At 33.0% G+C, this 25,337-nt stretch overlaps 2 protein-coding genes, 1 long non-coding RNA gene and 3 pseudogenes across 5 annotated transcripts; 3 read left to right on the plus strand and 3 right to left on the minus strand.

Annotated features, from left to right (window-relative positions):
• The first annotated feature begins 5,215 nt into the window (after positions 1 to 5,215).
• Positions 5,216 to 7,650, plus strand: LOC104700365 (transcription factor TCP10). The gene is made up of 2 exons (XM_010415884.3): positions 5,216 to 7,226; positions 7,318 to 7,650. The coding sequence occupies exon 1, from the start codon at positions 6,153 to 6,155 to the stop codon at positions 7,206 to 7,208; it is 1,056 nt and encodes a 351-aa protein (XP_010414186.2). The 5' UTR covers positions 5,216 to 6,152; the 3' UTR covers positions 7,209 to 7,226; positions 7,318 to 7,650.
• Positions 7,651 to 10,803: 3,153 nt separating this feature from the next.
• On the minus strand, positions 10,804 to 12,026 carry LOC104700366 (uncharacterized). 2 transcript variants are annotated; one of them, XR_002032568.2, is made up of 3 exons: positions 11,427 to 12,026; positions 11,162 to 11,219; positions 10,804 to 11,093 (listed from the first exon to the last, which is right to left on the minus strand). It is a non-coding gene; the product is annotated as an uncharacterized LOC104700366 (long non-coding RNA). The 2 variants fall into 2 exon arrangements; XR_753566.3 differs by having other exon boundaries at positions 11,567 to 11,972.
• A 194-nt stretch (positions 12,027 to 12,220) lies between these two features.
• LOC104700367 (uncharacterized) lies at positions 12,221 to 17,641 on the plus strand. The gene is made up of 18 exons (XM_019227477.2): positions 12,221 to 12,638; positions 13,020 to 13,094; positions 13,200 to 13,350; positions 13,441 to 13,509; positions 13,600 to 13,772; positions 14,280 to 14,417; positions 14,509 to 14,634; positions 14,775 to 14,873; positions 15,057 to 15,177; positions 15,365 to 15,428; positions 15,829 to 16,008; positions 16,111 to 16,184; positions 16,521 to 16,570; positions 16,688 to 16,774; positions 16,879 to 16,929; positions 17,005 to 17,088; positions 17,204 to 17,254; positions 17,362 to 17,641. Exons 1-18 carry the CDS (start codon positions 12,306 to 12,308, stop codon positions 17,443 to 17,445), a joined length of 2,010 nt encoding a protein of 669 aa, XP_019083022.2. The 5' UTR covers positions 12,221 to 12,305; the 3' UTR covers positions 17,446 to 17,641.
• Positions 17,642 to 18,118: 477 nt separating this feature from the next.
• Positions 18,119 to 21,026, plus strand: LOC104700368 (jasmonate O-methyltransferase-like; annotated as a pseudogene). The gene is made up of 4 exons (XR_015562614.1): positions 18,119 to 18,291; positions 18,454 to 18,878; positions 19,315 to 19,602; positions 20,521 to 21,026. The product of XR_015562614.1 is annotated as a jasmonate O-methyltransferase-like (transcript).
• A 740-nt stretch (positions 21,027 to 21,766) lies between these two features.
• LOC104704328 (mavicyanin pseudogene) lies at positions 21,767 to 22,264 on the minus strand (annotated as a pseudogene).
• A 1,276-nt stretch (positions 22,265 to 23,540) lies between these two features.
• LOC104704329 (mavicyanin pseudogene) lies at positions 23,541 to 24,555 on the minus strand (annotated as a pseudogene).
• Positions 24,556 to 25,337: the final 782 nt, after the last annotated feature.

Genomic DNA, 25,337 nt, shown 5'->3' on the forward strand with positions numbered 1-25,337 from the left:
AGGTAAAGCTTGATAGATAATATTAGTGTTGGCCTGAGTGTTTACTTTTTCTTTTTTTTTGTCGTACTAACTATAAACTAAAGTGAATAATTTGATAAAAGAAACCAATAGAACCAATAAAACATGAAAAAAATTGAGAAAAAAAAGAAAGAAAGAAGAAGAAGCAAAGAAGAGGGGTCCATTTCTGCCACCGTCCTCTCGTCTTCAAGGCCTGCAACACAGTGTATGCCTTAACCCTACACCTTTTCTTTGCATACAGTCATACAGATTACAATATGGAGTATTATTAATTTTTAATTTTATCAACCATGGAACTCTCAATATCACAATTCAGTGATTCACAATGTATTTTGTTTGAATAAACCTTTTAGAAAAAAAAAAGAAAAAGAAAAAAAAACTCGCATTAATTACTATCTCTCTGTCTTGATACTGACAGTTAAACTCTCTGGCTAAAGAACAAATGTTGTTTGCAGAGGTATCCACTTTTAAAAGAGAGTAAACTGATATAACCGGGGAAAAAAAGTTTTAGTAAATTCATGACCGTGAAATTTTTTTCTGACTATGAATTAAATGTTCAAATTGTTTAGGTAACCAAGTGTTAGTACTTTTTTTTTTTGTCACAAACTAAGTTTTAGTACTTACAACTACAATATTACATTCTGAAGATTATGATAGTATTATTCAAGTGTGATGTGAAAAAAATAACCCTGAAAGTTTATTATACAACTAATATATGATAATAAGTAAATCCATCTTATTGACAAAAGAAATTAAAATAAAATTTTGAAATTTACTAAGTGTTTCTTAGATCAAATAACGTAGATTTTTTTTTGCCAAATCTATGGCCACGAAAAGATCAACGTTCTGAATGTTTACGCCATCTTCCGCCTTTAGCTTTTCATACTCCGGATATTGGTAACATCTTGGCCTTACATTTATATTACGTTGTTCCACAAATGTAGGTTAGATAAAAATACGTAACCAAAAAAAGCATGATCTCCTCCATAGACAAAGTCTCCATATACAAAGTTACGAATATTGTAGCAAGTTATCAATGCGAGTTATTCTATCTTTATTCAATCCGTGCAACTATAAAACCATGGTTCAAGGGATCGATTTATGGACTACTTAGATAAAGATTTATGACCGCAAGAGAAACTAATGGAATGACAAAACTTAGATACATCATATATCAACCTAAAGGAGTAGTAAAAATATTTTAAAACGTGAATAAATAAAAATATTTTAATATGTGTAGTTAGGCTTGGACATCCGTTCCGTTTTTCCAGTTTGGTTCGGGTAATTTCATGTTTTGAGAAACATTCTAGAATAAGAACCTAGATTTTATTTATGTTCAGTTCGGTTTAATTTTTGAACGCACAGAGTTAGAAATGTTATCATCTGGAAAAAGGTTGAGATAATAAGATGTACAGTATTGTATACAACTCTTTTTTTTTTAGTGCTATATACAATTTTTTTTTTTTTTAAATACAAAATTATCAACTAGTGAGCTAAGTCTACGAAAAAGGTTAATGTGAGCAACGAAAAAGCTAAGGAGCCTAAGTAGCAATTATTCAGCTAGGTTCCCTGATGTCCAACACTTAAATTATTATACACATTTGTATTACATTATTCTCGACGCTTCGTTCATCTTTCTATCTAGATATATAGCCTACGTACTTTCCTGTTGGAAAAAGGACTCAAAGTATCAATTTTCAGTTAATGCCTTCAATTAAATAGTATAGTAGTATTTATGTAAGAACCAGTTATAGAAAATTCTTGATTCAGACTTTGAAGCCTTTGAACAAATAAATGCAAGGGTCTTTCTTTAGACCAAATAGGTTTAATATGAAAATCGATCACTTATAGACGGGAACTGTTTCAGCAGCAAATTAAAGAGACATTTGTTCTCCCATTTAAAATTTTACTCTATTTTAAGTAAGATTATATTGTTGAGTTTTTTTTCACAAAATATTTTGATTTCCTATGTTGACGTCGTCCTGACTGGTGGTTAAGTGTATAAGTTTATGATTTGGTGTCTAGTGAATGTGGGAAGAGTTACGTACGAGAAATTCTTTGAATATCTATATCATTTAAATTCGAAATGTTTAACCAAATAAGTCTTAATTATAAGTAAAGATATGAATTAAAATTGGCTGTGATTTTTTTAAAGAAAAAGTGGCTATGATGGATAAGATATAGAGAGGGTGTAGGGTTAACTTAAGTTTCACGACTTGGAGGAAGTATAATGTGGAATCTTTTGGGATGAAGGCAGATTGCATGCGCGTATGCTTTTTCTAAAGACATTAAACTAAAATCCTGCATTTTATATAATCTTTAACTTTTGTGAGTCTTCAAGTTGACGACATGTCACACTTTTGCTTTAATTTCTATTTTTCCTCGACTTATATTGTTATTGTAGTCTATGATCAACAAAAACAAAGACACCCAAATCTAGATCAAGTGAAATATTTGTTTGAATGTTTCCATACACGCAGACATATGTTAAATGAATAGTTTATAACGATGATTTAAATTAAAAGAAACATTAGAGATTACATTTTATTGTGAATAACTTAGCTAGGTTCTAATGTATGATTGTTAAAGAATATAAAAGTTCGGCTGTAGGACACGAGCTATTTGGAAAACATTTCAAAGAGATTTTCTAAACTATGTTCATGACTAACTTGAAAACATGAATACATGATCATTGTAACATAAAGCGTTGGCATATATACAAAATTATTGTCTTCTTACTTCAACCAAATATTAACTAAAAATCACTATGTAGTATCTATATATACATTTTTGGAGACATTTATTACATAAATCCTAGAGTTTGAACTTATTTACAATCATGCCATTAATATTAGTTTTACAATTATTTTTTATTTTAAATAATATCAAATTTGGAATCTAATTTAAGAAGATTTCTCCTATTCAAATTTCCAAAAGTAGACCAACACCCATTAACATTAAATATTTTATATTTAATTAATCAATTCTGTAAAAAATGTTGATAATAACTTATTTTCATGTGTTTGAAAGCCAAGTGATTAAACTGTTGATAATAACTTCAATTTATTTTTAAAAATTGGGGTATGAACTGACACAAATTGTTAAAAAAAAATTCCTTCTTCACCGAAGTGTTTTTCAGTAGCTAATATATTAATATGTAGATTTTTCATCCATACTAATAAGAAACAATTGATATAAATCAAACTTTACAAAAAAACACTTCATCATTTTAATCGACTTGCACAACTATAAATACAAAAGTGTTAAATGATATAGAGATAAAACAACCAAAATTACAAAATCAAATTATAGTATACTCATATAATTATAAAATAGAATATATTATGTAATACTATTATCTCGACATTGTAAATGAAAAAGAAAAATCACAAAAAAATATATTTGTTGACTCAATTAAATTTAATGAATAATAAGGATATCCTAAATTGTATATAAATAAACCACTACATGTAGACAATGAAAAGTATACACTACAGAATGTATTGATGTAAAACTATAGTACGATTAAAAAATACAAAATATATTATATACATATATAGTTAATATAATAAAGAAATTTTATTTTGTATTTCTAAACAAAAAAAAATAGTCTCGCGGTGTACCACGGGTGAATCTATATATACATTTTTGGAGATATTTATGAAATAAATCCTAGAGTTTGAACTTATTTACAATCATGCCATTAATATTAGTTTTACAATTATTTTTTATTTTAAATAATATCAAATTTGGAATCTAATTTAAGAAGATTTTCTCCTATTCAAATATCCAAAAGTAGACCAACACCCATTAACATTAAATATTTTATATTTAATTAATCAATTCTCTAAAAAAATGTTGATAATAACTTATTTTCATGTGTTTGAAAGCCAAGTGATTAAACTGTTGATAATAACTTCAATTTATTTTTAAAAATTGGGGTATGAACTGACACAAATTGTTAAAAAAAAAATTCCTTCTTCACCGAAGTGTTTTTCAGTAGCTAATATATTAATATGTAGATTTTTCATCCATACTAATAAGAAACAATTGATATAAATCAAACTTTACAAAAAAACACTTCACCATTTTAATCGACTTGCACAACTATGAATACAAAAGTGTTAAATGATATAGAGATAAAACAACCAAAATTACAAAGTCAAATTATAGTATACTCATATAATTATAAAATAGAATATATTATGTAATACTATTATCTCGACATTGTAAATGAATAAGAAAAATCACAAAAAAATATATTTGTTGACTCAATTAAATTTAATGAATAATAAGGATATCCTAAATTGTATATAATAAACCACTACATGTAGACAATAAAAATTATAAACTACAGAATGTATTGATGTAAAACTATAGTACGATTAAAAAATACAAAATATATTATATACATATATAGTTAATATAATAAAGAAATTTTATTTTGTATTTCTAAACAAAAAAATAGTCACACGGTGTACCACAGGTGAATATCTAGTATTAAATAAATAAAATACAGAAAATCAAGAAATTAGAAGGAAATAAACTATCTTAAAACTATGGAACATGAGTTATCTGTATAAGACACTTTCTTAAAATGAAAACGAGTAGCAAATTAGTTAAAAATTAATGTTCGTTTGATATATAATTTCATGGAAACAGAAAAAGTTACAAATCAAAAGGAATATGCACAGAAATATCTAGACCTTATTCCAAAACTCCAAACTAAATATTCAAATGTATAACGTATGGTTGTGGTAAGAAGAAAAAAGAGTCTGAAACGTAAGTCTATTTCATTGCCCTCTCTTTTTAGTGGAACGAGAAAAAGCTGTTGAGTATCATTATCAACGGCTTAAATAATATGGAAAAATGTTTTTAATAAAATTATCATAAAAGGAAAAATAAAATAAAATAAAATCTTCGTCTTCTTTATAGGTGGTAGACTTGTAATTAAATGAAAGGTAGATTTCTCAGACGATGACCTTAATCATAAGTTCCTAACACTTTATGCTCCTCGAAATTCGAATCTCAATTCAACGTTAGGCCTAAATCATAGTTATCCACATGAATGAAACACATACTCTTCTCCCTCGACTCTACGTATACATAAAAATAAACGTGACCTTAACGAAATAAACAATAAAAAATATATAAATGGGACTCAACATCAATCATACTAGAGTCAAATTATTCCATTGCCGACTCTGATTGTAACGTAACTCTTAACCGACCAAACAAATGTGTCTATTTTAGTATTTTGTTTGGAAGAAAAAAAATGCTTTTCAAGTTTAGATTATTTTCTGAATGAGAATTTACAGTTTGGTGTCATGGTGTGGTTAAGATTATATGTGAGAGTGTGTAACAATGTGGTTTTTTCACATGGTTATGTATTTGCTAGAATTTGATATATCACGCATGATTGAAGAATAATGATTGATGACTTTTTTCTGTAACCAAAAATATTGAAATACATGATAAATAAGAAGGACACATGTTGATGATATGTGAAATAGGAATCTTATAAATAAGGAACAAAAGGTTGAAAGCAAAAGGGTATTTATTTAGTTTACTTTCCTATTCTGAACCCTTAACTTCTGCTATCCTTTCCACCAACAATACTTATTCTCTCTTTTTTTTTTTTTTCTTCCTCTTCTTCTCTTGTCCTTTGATTTTTAGACCAACTAAGCATATCAACAAAGTCTCTCTCTCTCTCTCTCTCTCTCTCTCTCTCTCTCTCTCTCTCTTTTTCTATTGTCCAAATTTCATCTCTTTGGAAAAACCCTAGACCAAAGATTCCAATCTCTTTTCTCTTAAATTGTTCATCATTTTATATATATATATATATTTGGGTATGTTGTGTCATTGAATCTTGTGACTGCCATAACAGATCTTTTTGGGATCTGCATAGAAGAGTTGCTTCTTGTAGCAGCTTTCAGGTAGCTGTAGCCAGCCTGCATCAGATGTTATTAACTCACTAGACACCAAACACAAGGACAAAAAAACGGCAAGCACTTTGAAGAGCCAAACAAAGCAAGTGGGCAAACAAAAACGGCACGCAAGTTTTCACTCCAAGTTGGTTTTACAAGAAAAAAAACTACTCTTGGAATGTCATTTTGAGAGGTAACAAAAAAAAAATGGGACTTAAGGGTTATAGCGTCGGAGAAGGAGGAGGAGAGATAGTTGAGGTTCAAGGCGGCCACATAATCCGAGCAACGGGCCGAAAAGACCGTCATAGCAAAGTTTTCACATCGAAGGGTCCACGTGACCGGCGCGTGAGACTCTCAGCTCACACGGCGATTCAGTTCTACGATGTTCAAGACCGGTTAGGGTATGACCGGCCTAGCAAAGCCGTTGATTGGCTCATCAAGAAAGCCAAAACGGCCATAGATAAGCTCGAAATCGCGGAGTCTACTCATCAAGAACCGGTGACTACTAAGGCGGGATCTCCCAATTTGGTGTTCCAAAGAGAAAACAATGACCAAACGCCGTTCGTGGCGGCCAATCTTGATCCTGAAGACGCAATGAAAACGTTCTTTCCGGCGACGACGACAACAAGTGGTGGTAGTGGTGGTGGTACAAACATGAATTTCCAAAACTACCCTCACCATGATGACGACAACATAGTCTCAAGAAGAAGAACAACAACACCACCGAACCTTAGCCAAGATCTTGGACTCTCTCTTCACCCGTTTCAAGGAAACAACAACGCAGTCGTAGTACCCGAGACCAACAGTTTCACCACGACTCACTTCGAACCATTCGGGAGAATCTCTGGATGGAATCATCACGACTTGACGATGACGTCATCCTCCTCATCCGAGCAACAAGAAGAAGAAAGAAGTAATGGTGGTTTCATGGTGAATCATCAACATCAACCGTCGATGATGACATTGCTTAATAGCCAGCAGCAACAAGTGTTTCTTGGTGTGCAACAACAACAACAACAAAGGGGTACCCTTCAGTCCAGTTTATTCCCTCACTCGTTTCGTTCTTGGGATCATCAAACCACGCCAGATCACCATCATCATCACAACCAAGTTTCTCCTGTAATGTTTGCTTCTTCATCACAGTATGGTTCTCATGGGATGATGATGATGCAAGGCCTTAGTTTCCCCAACACTACAAGACTACTCCATGGAGAAGAAGCTACTCAACCAAACTCTTCTTCTTCTCAAAACTCACACCTCTAAAGTCTAAACCCGGCTCAGGTTTGCTTCTTCTTTTTAGTGTATCAAGAAACCACAAATTAATTAAATCTGTTTAAATCTTTCATAATTAACCCACATATATTTCTTTCAGACAACAATGGAGGTTTTGATTCATCATGACATTGAACAAAAAAGGAGGAATTAATGTGATGAAAGGAGAGTACGCCATATATTAATTATTATTACTACCATCTCTATCCATATATTTATGATTTAAGACTATTATTACTCTTTTGGTATTATTATTGTTATTATTCAATTTTTGCTTATTTGCTTCTATATATGATCTCTGCATTGATCATCAAGATTACGATATTGAACGCGATGAGTTCACTCTATGTGTATTTTGGCTTTAATATGGCCTTAGGCTGGGATAAATTGTTAATTGTAATCTCATTTTTTGTTCTACGAGTGAGTTTTGATTTTCCCTGGTTTTTAGTTATCTTCGGTTAAGTAGAGTAATTGAAGGACGTTGAAAGCTTAGGTCGTATTAATGAGTAATGTAGAAGAGGTGCTCATTATCATCTTTACAGACACCAATTTTTTTCTTTTTAACATAGCTTCTGAGTTCTGATGACTCTCTCTTTAGCTTAGCTGCTAAAAAGTTGCGACTATTTAATAGAAAAGTCAACATTATTACAAACTTGGGATTTTTATGCCAAAAGTTGCTATTGAGTATTCAATGCTTTGTGACAGTGATACCAAAGGATCTCGATATGTTAGTCTGCTTTACTTGATCTTATGACTCTTATTGGGTTTGAAAGAAGTTTTTATTTTTCTCCTACAAATCATCATTGAAATCATTATTTATAGTCGTATAGTTAGGGGGTATAGAGATTGACATTTATGATTTATCACTATTTTGGCACTTGTGTATAATGAATATATATCTTGGTTTGGTGAAATTACTTAAATATATATAGGTTAAAGGGGTTTGTACTTTGTCGTCACATGATGATCATAATTTTTTCCCAACGATGATCATTAATTTTATACAAGACGTTAAAAGCTAAGAATGTTTCGTACTTAAAAAAGTTTGCATACTCGAAACAATTTAAAAGCCATCATCTAATGTGAGAATGACTAGTTTGGCCTTTTTGATAATGAATTGTGTTTGGTTTATTGGAAGAGGTCGACAAAAGGATTACAACCTTACAATCAAGAGTTTTGTGAATGTGATAGATGGCACTTTGATGTTTTTGAAGAAAAACTGAAAAACTACATAAAATTTTGTTACAAAAAGAAGTAACCTTGAAGGCTTAAACTATAAAAGTTCCAAATGATGGTTAAATTCTTATTAAGAACATATATAAATAGCGGTTTAAATTTCATTGATTTCGGTTTATATACAAAAGTGTAACCCAAAAAAATATACCAACAAACAAGTACAATCAAAATATAACATAACACCCTTCAAGATAGAGTTTCATAGATGTTGCATGCTCCCATCTTAAAAGTAACTTGTTGATAAGCTTCATATAATTTTGTTACGAAAAGAAGTAAAATTGAACTATAGAAATTCCAAATCATAGTTAAATTCTTTTTAAGAAAGTGTAACCAAAAAAAAATATATATATATAGAACAAACAAGTACCATTAAAATAGAACACCCTTCGAGATAGAGTTTCATAGATGTTGCATACTTCATACGATCCTATCATAATTATGTTTATAAAAGTAACTTGTTGATAAGCTTCATAAAACTGTAATTGATACACCAAACAATATGAATACAGATGTCCATGTGTTTAGTTTTTTCCCATGAAAATAGGACCCGAGCATTATGAAGAGCTAAGTATCAAGACTCAAGAGAGTCAATCACTCTAATAGTTACGGATTGATACTAGAGAAATACCCTAGAATAGCACTAATATAGTTTTTTCTTCCAAAACTAGAATATAATTAAGCTTCAATAAGGTGATTTAATCAGAGATTCGTCGAATCCATTATAATTTGGATTCGTAGTTGTATTTGGTGTTGGTGATTTTAAACAGCGACGAAGTAGAGAGACGTGATTGTTTGGTGTTGTTAGCTCAGTCTTCTAGTCCAATGGTGAGATCGAGATCTCAAGGACCGATTAGGTGTGTGACTCCCACGCCTTTAGTTGATGTTGAGAAGCCGCTTCCCAAATCCCAATGAAGATCTCTACATGGAAAGCTTCTCCGGTGGGTTTTGACACAGATCCAGCAAGTATCTCTAGAAAGATGGGTGCATGTACGAAGGTGACTGGAAACGAGGCAAAGTTTCAGGAAAAGGCAAATTCTCGCGGCCTAGTGGAGCTACTTACGATGGTGAATTCAAACCTGGGAGAATGGAAGGATTTGTGACTTTTACTGGAGCTGATGGAGATACTTACATAGGAACTTGGGTTTCTAATAGAAAACATGGTCATGGGCAAAAGCGTTATAGCAAATGGAGATTTCTACGAAGGTACTTGGAGAAGAAATCTGCAAAATGGTAGTACCTTTGGGGTTTTTGTACAGAAACCATGTTTGATCATAGGGCTTTGGTTTTTAGTTATACGAGCATTGTTTCAATTGAGAAACTTGATGTAACATATGGTAGATTTATTTATTGTGAATGGAGGAATCAAGATTGTTGTGGAGTTTCTTGAAACTATTGATAAACTAGTGGTAGCTAAAGAGTCGAATACAAACCAGCCTTTTAAAAAGACAAAGCTAAACGATGATGGTGAGGAAGTGTCTAAAGATTTGATTAGGGACACTACTCCTCCACTAGTGGGAAGCGTTGATGTTAATGGGTTTCAAGTTCTTACTTCACATGTAATTAAAAGATGCAAACTTTATTCAAAATTTCCAATATTTTGGGGGATGATGTGGTTTTGTCGTTAATTTCGGTGATGGGATATGTGACTTCATCGGTTTTGATATAGTCAGCTTCTCTGGCTTCTCGTTTATCAGTTATAAACTGGGTTATTAGTGTCAATGAGACAGAGTACAATGGTAGATGATCTTTTGGTTATAGTCATCATAATTTTGGGGATTTCTGAATATTTAGAAAAATCATCCTAAATTTCAAGGACACTTTCCTAAACATTATGAAATTCTTCATAAATTTTTTAAAAATGAGTTTTAAATGTTTTATTTATGTTTTTACATAAATATATCACAAATTACTCCATTTAGTGAGGGATATTAATTTTATTTTGTTGCACATCATAATATATATATATATATATATATATATATATATATACATATGAGTAATGATTTGATTTTGTGTCTTCCTAATTTTGTTATGAAAGTCCTCCTGAATTGCAAAAAATTCTTCCTGAATATTATTGAATCATTCCTAAATTTCAATAAATATGATTTTAACACTTTTGTTTTTTATGTTTTTGTTTTACTGTGTCAGATATTAGTAGATTACTCCAGTAGAAAGAGGGTAGTGATTTTATTTTATACATATCCTGATCTTAACAAATCCAAATAATTTCAAGAAAACCTTCATGGAATCAAAGGTCCCATGGACGTAGTAACTATGTGGTTTTAGGAAGGTCTTCCTAAACAATCCTAAAACTTTTAGGAAAGTCTTCCTAAAATTTGTAGTTTAAGGATTTGAACCTGATAACTTTGTCTCTAGCCAATAATCTAAGCCATTAATTCGAGTATACATTGAGGCAAAATCATTAACAAAAAAAAAAAAAAAAAAACAGTGATTTTAGACATGAAGCTAACTGGGATACGAGACAGTCCTTAAGATAAATATATCCATCTTTACCATTACAAACAACAATTTCGATAGTTTGGATCGACTTCAAGGAGATCCCAATTCCTCTCTCGTACTAAGCGCTCCTTCTCCCATACTAAGTGCTCCTTCTCATCTAACATCTTTTTGTCTCAATTCCTGAATTCAGTTTTATCAGGAGCAGTAGAAAGAATTAACCAAAGAGATATGCAAGACAAAGAACTAACCTGAACGTTTGCTTTGATCCATTAAAATCTCCTTGAATTTCTCACATAATGCTATAACCTAAAGAAAATATGACAGTACTTCATATGGCGTTCACTAAGGAGATTTCCAATAATTAATCACTATCAAAACACATGACTTGGAAATACAAAAGAAACCAACTTCACACACGCATCAAACAAGACGGGTGCAAATATTTCTCACCATCCTTTGACATATTATCCCACTAATTGAAAAGCTAGTAAGGAAAAAGAGAGATTTTAATACACTTTTTAGATAGACAACAATATCGTTTTATTGTCTTGAATAACCACTCGTCGTTCGCCTTTAGGAAGCGCTAATAACGGCACAACTGACACCCAATTCCTTCTAAACATACATACACACGAAGAAGATGAAGATGTAACCTTTGCCGCCTTCTGTCTGATGTTTCCAACACCACTCCTCTTCTTTGAATTCTGATCTAATCGGTAGGTTAAGCTAATCGGCGGTGACAGCGAAGATAGAGCGGCAACGGGAGGTTAAGCTAATTGGCGGTTACGGCGGAGATAGAGCGACAACGTTCCAGATCGATCGGCCGATTGAAGATGGAGGAGGATGTGGGGTTGTGAAGGAGTAATTACGGGAGAGAGATAAAGATGCGGTGTTCGCCGTGGTATAACAACGATGCGTTTCCCAATTTTATTAAATATTTTAATTAATAATTTTAGTATTAGAGTTTGTGTGCTCAATTTCGAAAATAGGAAAATGTGTGCTAGTTGAATTATGGAAGAAAAACTTAAAATGGTGCTATTTTTATCAATTGCCTTTGATACTAAATGTTGTTGCTCTAATTTAGAAGCTTTATATTTTTGCATAATATAAGGAATCCAAACATTTTCACAAATTCCACACATAATTTTTTTTTTAAAATAGAAAAAATTAGAGGTTCTAATTCCTCTAATTAAAAAGGTTTTGGCTATATCTTATCTAGAATAAAAAATAGAGGGAGAATATGTAATTTTAAATGAGTTCGTATCCGTTTTTGCAATAACTATAAAATAAATACGAAACAGTTTAAGACCAAAAACCCTTAGACCATCGTCGTCGCCAGATCTAAAACCCTTATCAGAGGAGACCATTTCGCGTGAACAGAGAGTGAGAGAGATGGCGGGGCCTCTGCTTCGATCTCTTTGGTCAAACACCACTCGAAGATCCTTCTCTTCTCCATCATCATTATCTTCCAAATTCGGATACTCGCTTTCCTCCTTTCGCTCATTCTCAGCAGCCACCGCTTCCTCGGCTGTAGCCGGAGCTCCTGGTAGCTCGTCGCTCGATCCTGATCGACTCAGGAACGTGGCTGTTATAGCTCATGTCGATCACGGGAAGACAACGCTTATGGACCGGCTTCTCCGTCAGTGTGGTGCTGATATCCCCCACGAGCGTGCTATGGATTCTATTAATCTCGAGCGTGAACGAGGGATCACTATTTCTTCAAAGGTATCTCATTTCTTCTGTTTTGGATTGAAATTAGAGCTAATTGTTACTTCATGCTTGTGAAATTGGTTCTGTACTAGAGTGATGATATGAAGTACTAGGTCCTGTCCGATGAATTAGGTTCTCGAAATGTTGTAGAAGATATGTTATTTTAGTCCAGAAAGAAGTTTTGAATTTGAATTCTTAGTGAGATTTTGCGACTCTAACAAAGCATAAGACATTCTGTCTTTTTTTTTTTTGGTTCTGTTCTGTCTGTGAAGATTTTGAGTGATATTGTTCTGTTCTGTCTGTAAGCTGATGTGTTCTTTTATTGATTCCGTGAGATACTTGTTTATTATTACCACGTAGCACAGCATTTGAAGTTTATGTCGAATTTTCTGACAGGTGACATCCATATTTTGGAAGGACAACGAGCTTAACATGGTGGACACACCTGGTCACGCTGATTTTGGTGGTGAGGTATGAGACTGATCCCTTTTAAAATGGTTACTTTTAGTGTAGGACATTCCTTGCTGTTGAACATAGGTGATATCTTTGTGACTATTTTATGCATTTGAATTATAGGTTGAACGAGTTGTTGGTATGGTTGAAGGAGCTATATTAGTTGTTGATGCTGGAGAAGGCCCTCTTGCACAGACTAAGTTTGTTCTTGCCAAGGCCTTGAAGTATGGGCTACGACCTATTCTTCTCTTAAACAAGGTAGATCGACCTTCAGGTATGCATTGCTTTACTCATTTATTTTGTTTAGTTTATTTCTTTTTTTCGATTTATTTATAATGCTTCCTCTATCTTTTTCGGTTGACAGTCACAGAAGAGAGGTGTGATGAAGTGGAGAGTTTGGTGTTTGATCTTTTTGCGAATCTTGGTGCTACAGGTAATTAATTTACCAAAGTATAATAGATGTATTCTAATTAGTTTACGAAATCATTACTAAATCAACATTTCTGCTTTCTCCATTATTTAGAGGAACAACTAGAGTTTCCGGTGCTCTATGCCTCTGCGAAAGAAGGATGGGCATCTTCTACCTATACCAAAGAACCTCCTGTAGATGGTAAGAATATGTCGGAGTTGCTTGATGCCGTAGTAAGACATGTTCAGCCACCAAAAGCAAACCTTGAGGAGCCATTTCTGATGCTGGTAATATAAAACTCCAGCTAATGAGATTTTTCACTTGCTTGGCCAATATTGTGTCTGATTGTCTAATATCAAGTAGCTGATCTTTGAATTGTGCCGAGATAGACTAACGCAGTTCCCACTGATTTCTGTTTGGCATTACACATTAGCCTTAGATAAATTCCTACTGTAACTCTGAATGTTTTTTTAAAAGTAAGTAGACTTGTTGTGTGAGTCTAGAAGCATCTTTTGTAGTTACATGCAACTATATCCGTCAGTAAAGCTCAAGAAAGCTAGAAGTGATTTTTTCAAACTAATATCCTTGGGAAAGGAAGACATTGGTTGGTTCATGAGATAATATTTAGTTTATAACCTTCAGCTTTCCTAGTTTGAATATATTCTTGGTATGTAGATAATGTGCCGAGATTTGAATAGGTTCATATGTATGTAACTATTATTTTGCTGGTAAAATGTCTGAACTGTTAAGCCCTGGTGATGATAATTAACTAGCGTTTTGCTTCTGACTTCCAGGTTTCAATGATGGAGAAGGACTTCTATCTCGGACGAATATTAACTGGAAGAGTAACTTCTGGAGTTGTCCGTGTTGGTGACAAAGTCAATGGACTACGCAAAACTGATTCCGGCTCTGAGAAAATAGAAGAAGCAAAGGTTCGTGTATATAATGCTTTGTACTTGGTCAGCCGTGTTTGCAAAGTGTTGATATTCTCATCTAAGAAGACACAAACATTTTTTTTCGTAGGTTGTGAAGCTAATGAAAAAGAAAGGTACAACCATAGTTTCAATTGACGCTGCAGGGGCTGGTGATATTATCTGTATGGCTGGTTTGACAGCTCCATCAATAGGTCACACGGTGGCTAGTGTAGAGGTAATATCCTAATGGACTACGTCCCTATTTAGAGAAGATAAAAATGAATTCTGCTTTTAACATAACTTCTCAGTTCCGCTGATCCCTATTTGAATATAAAGAAGCTTGAATAAATACTTAACTTTTTATTTGTCTATCAGGTCACAACTGCACTCCCTACTGTTGAGCTAGATCCACCAACAATTTCTATGACTTTTGGTGTGAACGACTCTCCGCTGGCTGGTCGGGATGGAACCCACGTATGTTTAGTTATAGTGACAAGATGTAGCTTTAGTCATCGTACTCTGCTTAAAACTTTTACAACCTCAGATTTATCTAGGGGTCACTGCATTTCTTTTTCATGTTAGTTCACGTAAATGTTTGCTGCCATTAGACCACTCTATGTGGCACATGTTGATAGGCTTTTACTAATCTGAATGCAGTTAACTGGAGGGAGAATTGGGGACCGGTTACTGGCAGAAGCTGAAACAAATCTTGCCATAAACGTTATTCCAGGCTTGTCAGAGTCATATGAAGTCCAAGGAAGAGGAGAGCTTCAACTTGGTTTGTGATTTTCCAGTTTTTGTTCAGTGTTTCTTCACCTGTATAGATGGATATAAAATGTTTTTCCAGTTTGTTTAGTGTTTCTAAACCTGTAGAGATGGATATAAAGTATGAAATACGCCAGAAAAACATGTAACTGTATTTATTTCTCTATGCCAAGTAAATTAATCTCTATCGTGTCTAACAGGTATCTTGATTGAGAATATGAGGCGGGAAGGTTTTGAGCTCTCAGTCTCACCACCTAAAGTCATGTTAGTCTCATCTCTTTGTTTGTTTTACAGAAGTACACTGCATACTATATTCGTCGTATAAGCCGAGTTAGTTGTAGAGGTTATTATATGGTGGTATTGTGGGAGGGTTAGCTTGTTACTGTCATGTACTCATGTTTCCCTTAGTTAAGATGGTGCTAAAATGTTTCTTTTGTTGGCTTTTGAAGAAAATGGTCTTGCCAATTTGTTTCATTAAGCAACAGAAGCATTCTCTTATTTTTTTTACCAAGTTACCTGATTCCTCTGCTGATACTACTACACTAATACATTAGTTGGTCTATTTTGATCTACTAGGGTCTAGGGATTACTTTCTAGCCTAGAAACTAAAAACTATGGTGTATATCTTCTTCAGACTTCTAAGCGTTTTTTTGGTATGATTCAGGTATAAAACTGAAAAGGGACAAAGGCTTGAACCAATTGAAGAGGTGACCATTGAAATTAATGAAGAGCACGTAGGATTAGTGATGGAAGCTCTCTCCCACAGGCGAGCGGAAGTTATTGACATGGGCCCTGTCCCTGGAAACGATGGTAGAACAAGATTGTCACTAACCTGTCCTTCAAGGTTAGCTTACTATTTTTAGTTACTTTCATAAAATTTTACACTTTGCTCATTCTATCATTCCCCTTTGAAGAAATGTAACCAACATGTACTTGTGTTCTACAGAGGTTTGGTTGGGTACAGATGTGTGTTTAGCAGCGACACCCGTGGAACTGGATTCATGCATCGTGCTTTCCTAAGTATGCAACTTTTCTACTTGCATTTTCTGCAACTCCAGTCCCCTATTTTGTCCCTCTCTTTTCTCAGTGTTTCTTCTTTCCTAAGCATCAATTCAGTTGACTCCTCTTCTAAAGCAATGATCTACGTCAACAATATTTCTTGCATAAATCTGCTAAACATGATTTCAGCTTCAGATATTGTTAGTTTTCTTGTCAAGAGGATTTATCATAGATGCAAACATATAGCTACCTTTATCATGACAATATCTGTCAGATAGTTAGAGAAGCATCTTAGATATCCAAAAATTATTACTTTCTTCTTCAATTGATAAATGTTTGTGTATTGCGTTCTTGCAGCTTATGAAAAGTACAGAGGTCCGCTTGGAAATGTTAGGAAAGGAGTATTGGTATGTCTTGTTGCGCATATTTCAATAAGAGATCCTTTTTCACTTGATATTCTTCCTTCATAAAAATTTGTGTGCACTCTCAAGTTTGAACTGTAATAATTTATCTTGATGAAATAGGTCTCCATGGGATTTGGTACGATTACAGCTCATTCACTGATGAGTTTGGAAGCTCGTGGAATTCTCTTTGTGTCTCCAGGGCTCGATGTGAGAACCATCTAATTATGATAAAGAAATGTATATGTGGTCTTTCTGTATTTGATCCATGCTAATGCTGTATCTTCTTTTTTTTTTTTTTCTGTCTTTAACAGTCATATGATGGTATGATTATCGGTGAGCATTCACGAGATACAGATCTTGATGTAAGTTGGTTTGACTTTCTCCTCTTCATACTGAATTGTCTAAATGCCATGAGCTCACTTGCCCTTGCACTACAGGTTAACCCTGTTAGGGCCAAAGAACTTACAAACATTCGCTCTGCTGGAAAAGACGAAAATGTGAAGCTATCTCCACCTCGCCTTGTATGTGTCCTTTTTCTCTTTTCAAAATATAGAAAGACATGAGAAAACTGTTTTCTTGATCAGTAAAATTTCGTACCCTTTTGTGGATTTAACTTTTGAATTCTTTTCGATTCAGATGACACTTGAGGAAGCTATAGGATATGTTGCCTCAGATGAACTTATTGAGGTACATTGTTCATCAACGATTCAAAATCTAGCTAATCGTATGATCCATGAGGAAGATTTTGTTTCCGCCTTAATATGCATTTACTGTTATTGGTTTAATGTGGTCAGGTTACACCAAAGACGATTCGGTTGAGGAAAAGATGTCTAGACGTTAACAAGCGTAAATCCCTTAGCAAACGAGCCAAAGAGTAAAGTTATTCTATATGTACGAACATTCAAATTTATAGATTCGTAACTAATACACAAGAAGATGCATTCTTCTATTGATAACAATAAAGAAGATAGAATGAGCCCCCGATGTTGTATTATCATTGTGGACCACCGGATTTATCGTTATAAAGAAAGTTTTGTCGGTGGCCTTGGGTCTATTTCACGACCCAGTTAAAAAGTGTTTCTTTGTGTTTTAATTTCTAGTTTTGTCTCATCAAAAGCATGCGTCTCCGTTAATATTAAGAAGCATCAATTCGAGACTTCATGGAATCCGTTGAAACCAGCTGTGGTTTATAAAAATTTATCTTCATACGAATGAGATTACTGTAATGGTTCTTAATTTTTTTTTAATCTTTTTCACATAATTTTTAGTCGATAAATTTCATTGAAACAAAGACTATGCCCTGTTTTTTTACAAATGAGTTTCTTTATCAAGTTTAGCGCGGAGTAAAAACATAAACCCATTAGAATTTACTCAATTTTTCATCAACCAAATTTAATTAGTTAACTGCGTGTGGATACCGTTTAACATAGTTGAAACTTGAAAATATAGAGAAAAAATCGTAAAAGGGACCGTCGTATAAATGTGTAGAAAGAGAAATGTAATCAACGTACGTCCATATAAGATGCATGTGGTTACCAAAAAAAAAAGTAATATCTACAAACACCTCTTTTCTAATATATATCGACCCAACATTACTATATTCATTAACCTTCTGCTTCATCAAAAGGAAAGAAACATAATAAAAAGAGATGGAAGTAATGCGAGTTCTTCACATGAACAAAGGAAACGGTGAAAACAGTTATGCCAAGAACTCCACCGCTCAGGTCGATTTTGTTTTATCAAAAAGATAAATAATATGTTTTGTTTTCATGTGTACACACATATATATATATATATATACGAGTGATAAATTCTATATCTTAAACATGTTGGTTCTCGAACAAAAATTATAGTAACAAACATATAGTGATTTTGTTATTACGCAGCGCAACATAATATCTCTAGGCAGAAGGGTTATGGACGAGGCCTTGAAGAAGCTAATGTAAGCAATCCGGAAATTTTAAGCATTGGGATCGCCGACTTAGGCTGCTCCACCGGTCCGAACAGTCTCTTGTCCATCTCCAACATTATCGACACAATCCAAAACTTGTGTCTTGACCTCGACGGCCCGGTCCCTGAGTACAGAGTCTCTCTCAACGATCTCCCTAGTAATGACTTCAATCACCTCTTTGCTTCTTCGGCGGAGTTTTACAACCGGCTTAATAGTAAAAAGGAGGGTTTAGGGCTCGGTTGTGGAGGAGGAGAATCGTGTTTTGTGTCGGCGGTCCCTGGCACCTTTCACGGACGTTTGTTTCCTCGCCGGAGCCTTCATTTTGTTCATTCGTCTTCTAGTTTACACTGGTTGTCTCAGGTGTGTACTGTTTCTATATGCGGAATTTCACTTATTAGTATAGTTACGAACATATAACATTTTTTTAAAAAAAGTTAGTGTTTTTAAAAATGCAAACTAGCACTCTGGAAAAATGAATTGTCAATTTTTAGTTGTGGCCGGAATATCATCGTTGTGACAATTTTTAATTCACAATAAAAAAATTAAATACATATCTGGTTTCGGGCCTAAAGAGATGTAAGAGCCTAAAATCAATGCCTTTTATTGCGTGGCAATTTTTCTCATTTATGAAATCATACAATAATACAACCAAAAAAAAAAAGAAAAAATTCAGATTCCAAGTGGTTCATATACATACACAAGATATTACGAATGTGGTCCACATAATTTTATCAAAAATATCACTCATTATACGGTAAATAGAAAATGCTAACAAGTTGTATTATCATATATTAAGGTTCCATGTGGTGAGGCTGAGAAGGAAGATGGCGTTAATTCAGCTGAGTTATACAACGTAGGGAAAATATACATATCAAAGACAAGGCCTAAGAGTGCACATAAAGCTTATGCTCTTCAATTCCAAACTGATTTCTCGGCCTTTCTGGAATCACGGTCCAACGAGTTGGTCCCTGGAGGCCGAATGTATTTATCACTCTTCGGTAGAAGCACACAGGATCCTACAACCGACGAGAGTTGCTATCAATGGGAACTCCTAGCTCAAGCTCTTATCTCCATGGCCAAAGAGGTATGGTGGTGTATATATTTTTACCTTTCATTAGAACCAACATGTAAATAAATAGTCTCATAGCCATAGGGTTATAAATAGCCCATATTAATCTACAAGGATCTGACCCTGGCACGTTACATGACCAACAAAGGCCTAGTAATGTGGCCCATGTGTTCTTCCCAAATTTGTTGAGCTTTATTTATTTTTTTAGTCAAATTTTTTTTCAAAGTATTGAAATTAGTCAATTTATGTAGAGAAAATTGATACATACAATCTACAAATAGCTTTGATATATACTATATCATCAATTATATTAATTAGATATTAACACATGTCAATTGTATTAATTAGACATTAACACATGTCAATCATAAATTTATTAAAATATTTAAAAATGAAAAATATAAAACTTCTAAACGTATCATGTAAAATATGTATACGTCAAAATCTCCCTTTCCCCAAACCCCCTAAAATATAAATTTGTTTGTATATTAAAAAAATCATTTAATTGAAAATATTTTTAGTTTATTAAATTATTAACCTAATTCTATTGGGAATTATTCTATTTGTTAATATGTGATATTAATTATAATTTATTTGCCACAACTTATAATATAATTTCTTGATTTATGTATCAAAATATCAAGGTATTTGTAAAATATATATGTATTTAAGAACTTAACAATTGTAGCATAGAGTTTTCCTGATTATCTCCTGCGATTTTCTACAATACGATCAAACTATTCTTGGCTTTGCTCTAAAACGTCTAGTGACTAGTTTATTAGATCGATTGTTAGCCCAATGCCCCAATCATAATAGTATCGGACCAATAGATGATATATCTCAACCAAGTTTAATTTCATTTTATTTGATGACAAGGATATAAGTTCAATACTTAATAAGCCATATAACTAAAAGGTATCTTCTTTATCTAAGGGTATTGTCGAAGAAGAAAAGATCAATGCTTTTAATACTCCTTACTATGCTGCAAGCTCCGAAGAACTGATAATGGTGATAGAGAAAGAAGGGTCATTTTCAATCGATCGGCTTGAAATAAGTCCAATTGATTGGGAAGGTAAGAGTATCAATGAGGAGAGTTATAACCTAGTAGTACGGTCCAAACCCGAATCCCTAGCTAGTGGACGAAGATTTTCTAATACCATCAGAGCTGTGGCCGAGCCGATGCTAGAACCTATATTTGGGGAGAATGTAATGGACGAACTTTTTCAAAGGTATGCAAAAATCGTAGGAGAGTACCTCTATGTGAGCTCACCTCGATTTGTTATTATTATTCTTTCGCTCGTTAGAACGGGTTGATCGTGACATATGCTATAAACTTGTCTCTGGATCTACAGTAACATGATTTGTACATTTCTTAATCAATTATCATTTGCTTTTTTAATAAATTAAAACATTGAAATAAAGTGTGATTTTACGGTAAACCTATAGTTGGTAGGTTGTCATCAGAGACAATATTTTGGATGATGAGTTTGTGGAAGCAGGGTTGAGTTCTGAGTTCCCAGTTAATCAATAATTACAATAGGGATAGAGATATTAGATGTATGAATGGTTTATGCAAGCAATGCGTGATTGTAAAGGTTTTAGGAAGAATATCTCAATCTCAATCTTAAGTAGGAAACTTAGGGAGATGTGGAAACTACGATGGGCTATTCACGTGATGGATCTTGCAAGACAGTTTTTTGTGGTTTGATTTGAAGCATAGGAGGTGAATTTGGCAGCTTTAACCGGGGGACCACGGCGAAGTTGTGCTGATATTTTTTTTGTTATTAATAAATAATGGAACGCTTGTTTTCTCTATTTTTATACCCAAATATATATATATATATATATATATATATATATGAAAAATAGTGATGACAATTAACAAATACCATACAACACTATGAACATCAAAGTGCAAAGTGTATTTGTACATAAGAATAAATTAAGTAAGTGCGGGTAAAAAGCAGGTGATGCTTTTATTGGTAATGAAGATGTATTGAAGAAGAAATAAGGCAGATCGTTTGTTTCTCTATATAGGGAAATAATCAATCTTTGAAGAAGTAACAAAATTAAACACATAGTAAACATTTGTCAAGCCATAGGAAAATAACAAACTAAATAAACACATAGTAAATCCTAAAAAAGCCAAAATAATACTTGAAAAAAAAAAAAAAAGTCCTCAAACAAATACTAGGGTTTTTAGGATAAAGAAGGAGAGCATGCTTAAGCCTCTCCACACACAAGGACTTGAGGCTGCATTGTGAGGAAGCGTTGCTATCGTTGCATCATCTACTGGAAGAACCTCAAGAGGATCCTCTATAGGCGTAGGACTAGGATTAGGTTCAGGATTAGAAGAAGATCTGTTGTCTGGTTGATTAATGGGACTGGGAGTAATCTTATCTAGAGACGCAGGCATGACTAGGACGTCAAGCTTTTGACCAGATTCACAGTGACCAGGCACACCGCATATGAAATAGAAGTGACCGGTTCTATTAAGCAAACCCGGTTCATACTGGGATTGGTATGTGGTCAGAGGTGAATTAGGGTTGCACGACTCGAAATCTTGGGAACTCACTTCCATCACGTTGTGGAGAGCCTTGTTGTATTGAAAGATGAGTGAATCTCCGAGGTAGAAAGTTTTAGAAGTAGACCACCTCTTGTAGTAATCAAGGCCCATCGTTGTTGTCCATCCGTTGGAGTCTCCAACTTCGTAAAACGATGTAGCATGCACGAACTAACCCAATTAATGACAGTGCCACGATTAACAAACCCATAATTGTGTTCTTCATGATTGATGCTTCTTCTTTCCTTGATGGAGACGTGGTAAAAGAATGAAAAAGAGATGAAGTATAAAGATTTTCTATTGTGAGGAAACTGTTTAGATTTGTGCGTCTAATATACAGAGAGATACTACTAGATAGAGTCATAGAGGCTTCACATAAATCTTTTTCTTTTAGGATTGTGATTTTAATAAATAGTGTTTTGATTTGTCCACGTCCCTCTCGCTCCGACTTGAATATTATGACACAAGCTAAGTCATCGATATATCCAATAGTGAATTTTATTTTTGCTTTTCTTTTTTCACATTCATATAGTTTTCTACTCTGAATTTTATTTACACAAAATTAAACTATTTATAAAGATTAAATAAATTATAACATATATACTATTTTTTGGGTTGAAAAAAATTGTAATAATATTAAATAGGTTTGAGTATTCGAGTAACAATCTCGATTCCAGTTTAAGTTTACACATCACAAGATCTCTAATCCATAAAATTGATGATCAGGAGTACGTAGTTTGTCGCAATGTATGGCATGCTCGGTTACGTACGAATATCTATATTTCTCATCTTTTCTTAATTCATAAATACTTTGTTTCCTTTATAACGCATGATATATATATAATTGCCTAATTGTTTGCCGAGTTTGCAAATTGTACGTAATATCAAAATTATTTATCAAAAATATAGAAAAATTTATGTGAACATACGGAAGCTAAAAAGAAAATGTGTCGCTTGTTATGTTGAAGTAAACAAAACCACTCAAGGAACAAAAAAAAAAAAAAACTTAAAAGTCATAGTCTGAAACGTTCGTACGGAACTGATAAAACTGACAAGTACAATAGAACTTCTATAAATTAATATTTGATAAATTAATAATATCTATAAATTAATAAATTTATCTGGTTCTAAATTAGGACTAGTATAATTTTAGACACTAATCGATAATATAATAAGATAATAACTTTTCTGAAAATCCTTGGTTTCATCAATAATATAAATTAATAATTATATAAAATTATCTAAATATATGTATATATATACACATTAATTTTTACTAGAGTTCATTTTTAAGATTTTTATTATTTAAGATATATAAAAATCTTTGAGTGATATCTTTAAAACATGATAATTGTTATTTTCTTTGTAATTGAATTTATAAAAATATTAGTTGTAACGATTGAATCTTATTTTTAATATTTTTAATCAAATTAGGAAAGTATCTTTATAAATTAATAATTATTAATTTATCGAGAAATTAAAACCTCTATAACTTAATAGGTTTTCATGGTCCCAACATTATTAATTTATAGAAGTTTTACCGTAGAACCATAAACCAAAAGCCAAAAAACAAAACGTCTGTGAATCTATCAAACTAATATGAAAATTAGAGAAAGTAAAGGAAGGACGCAGAGTCCGATCCAAACACTAGACTTTGAAGCTGCGCTAAGTGGAGCTGGTGACGGTCCCATCTGATACTGTGGAGCACTCTTAACCGGTGAATCAGCCAACGGTGAACGTGACGAAGAAGAGTTTGGTGATCGGACCGGTCCAGGTACCGGAGCAGCGATGGGTCCTAATGAGGCCGGTAAGACATGGATTTGAAGCTTCTGTCCCAAGTAGCAGTGACTAGGAATTCCGCATAGGAATTGTTGGAGTCCTGGCTTGGTTAGAACGATGGTATCAGACCCGGTCTCATATCTTGTTAGCGGGTTAGACGTTTCACACAGCTGAAAATCATTGTGAGTGACTTCAGTGACGTCATGGGAACCTTTAGTGTATTCGAAGACCAAAGAGTCTCCCACATGAAAAGTTTTTGAAGATGCCCATGCATCGTAATCAACGCTAATCGTCCATCCTTTGGAGTCACCCACTTTGTGAACGGTTCCTCCAATGGCACCTCCAAAAAGTGCAACAAGAATCAGCAAAGAAGTAAAGAAGACGTTACTTTTGATCAAAGCCATGATGAATTGTTGTTTGAAACAAGAGAATTAACCAGCAATTAAAGAAAACAACTTTGTAAGAGATTTTATGAAGTTTTGAGTTTGGGTTGGTGAGAAGTTAAGGGAGCGCTATGTTGTTTATATAGAGTTAAACAATCCTTTTCTCTTTAGGAATTGGGTTGACAATTTTTATATGTTTTCTTAACCAAAAAATATAATATATTTTGATAATTCCTATTTCCTAGTGATGTATTTGTTAAGGTCTTTTCTAATTGCCGTTTTCCATATAAAAAGATATATACAATATATCTTATATAATAAAGTAAAGTTTTCCTAAAACTTTGCATGAGAATGTGATATTTGGCATTCTACATAATTGACATCAGTCATTCTTATTTTTATAATTTTGAATATAATCCAATTTCATTAAACAAAAATTAATAATTTAAAATTATATATTCAATTTCCTTTCTTATATAATAAAGTAAGGTTTTCCTAAAACTTTGCATGAGAATGTGACATTTGGCATTCTACATAATTGACATTTGTCCACTCAACTTTATTTTTATAATTTTGAATATAATCTAATTTCATTAAACAAAAATTAATAATTTAAAATTATATATTCACTTTCCTATAATTTGCATTAAATTTTATGTATAGATTACAAATGGCTATAACCATATTTTTTAAAACATCTTAACTTTCGGTAAACCACAAATATATATACATTAAATATTACCCTTTAACAAATTTTAGATTGTATTTAAGGTTAACAAACAAAACATTCAAAATTATTGTCATGCATTAAAATGTTGACTTCATATTTGTTCATATTCATTTTTTTCAGTTTTTAAACAAAAAAAAATATTTCCAATTGAACAATAAATAAAACACATTTTGTCATATACATTTAACTCACAATTTAATATAAAACTGAAAAAAAGTTCAATTAAACCACAACTAAAACACACTCAATCATATAAGTTTAACTCATAAATATAAAACTGAAAAAATTATTTCCA

This window comes from Camelina sativa, chromosome 7, assembly GCF_030686135.1.
Source record: "Camelina sativa cultivar CO46 ecotype springtype chromosome 7, ASM3068613v1".
Taxonomy (NCBI): Eukaryota; Viridiplantae; Streptophyta; class Magnoliopsida; order Brassicales; family Brassicaceae; genus Camelina; species Camelina sativa.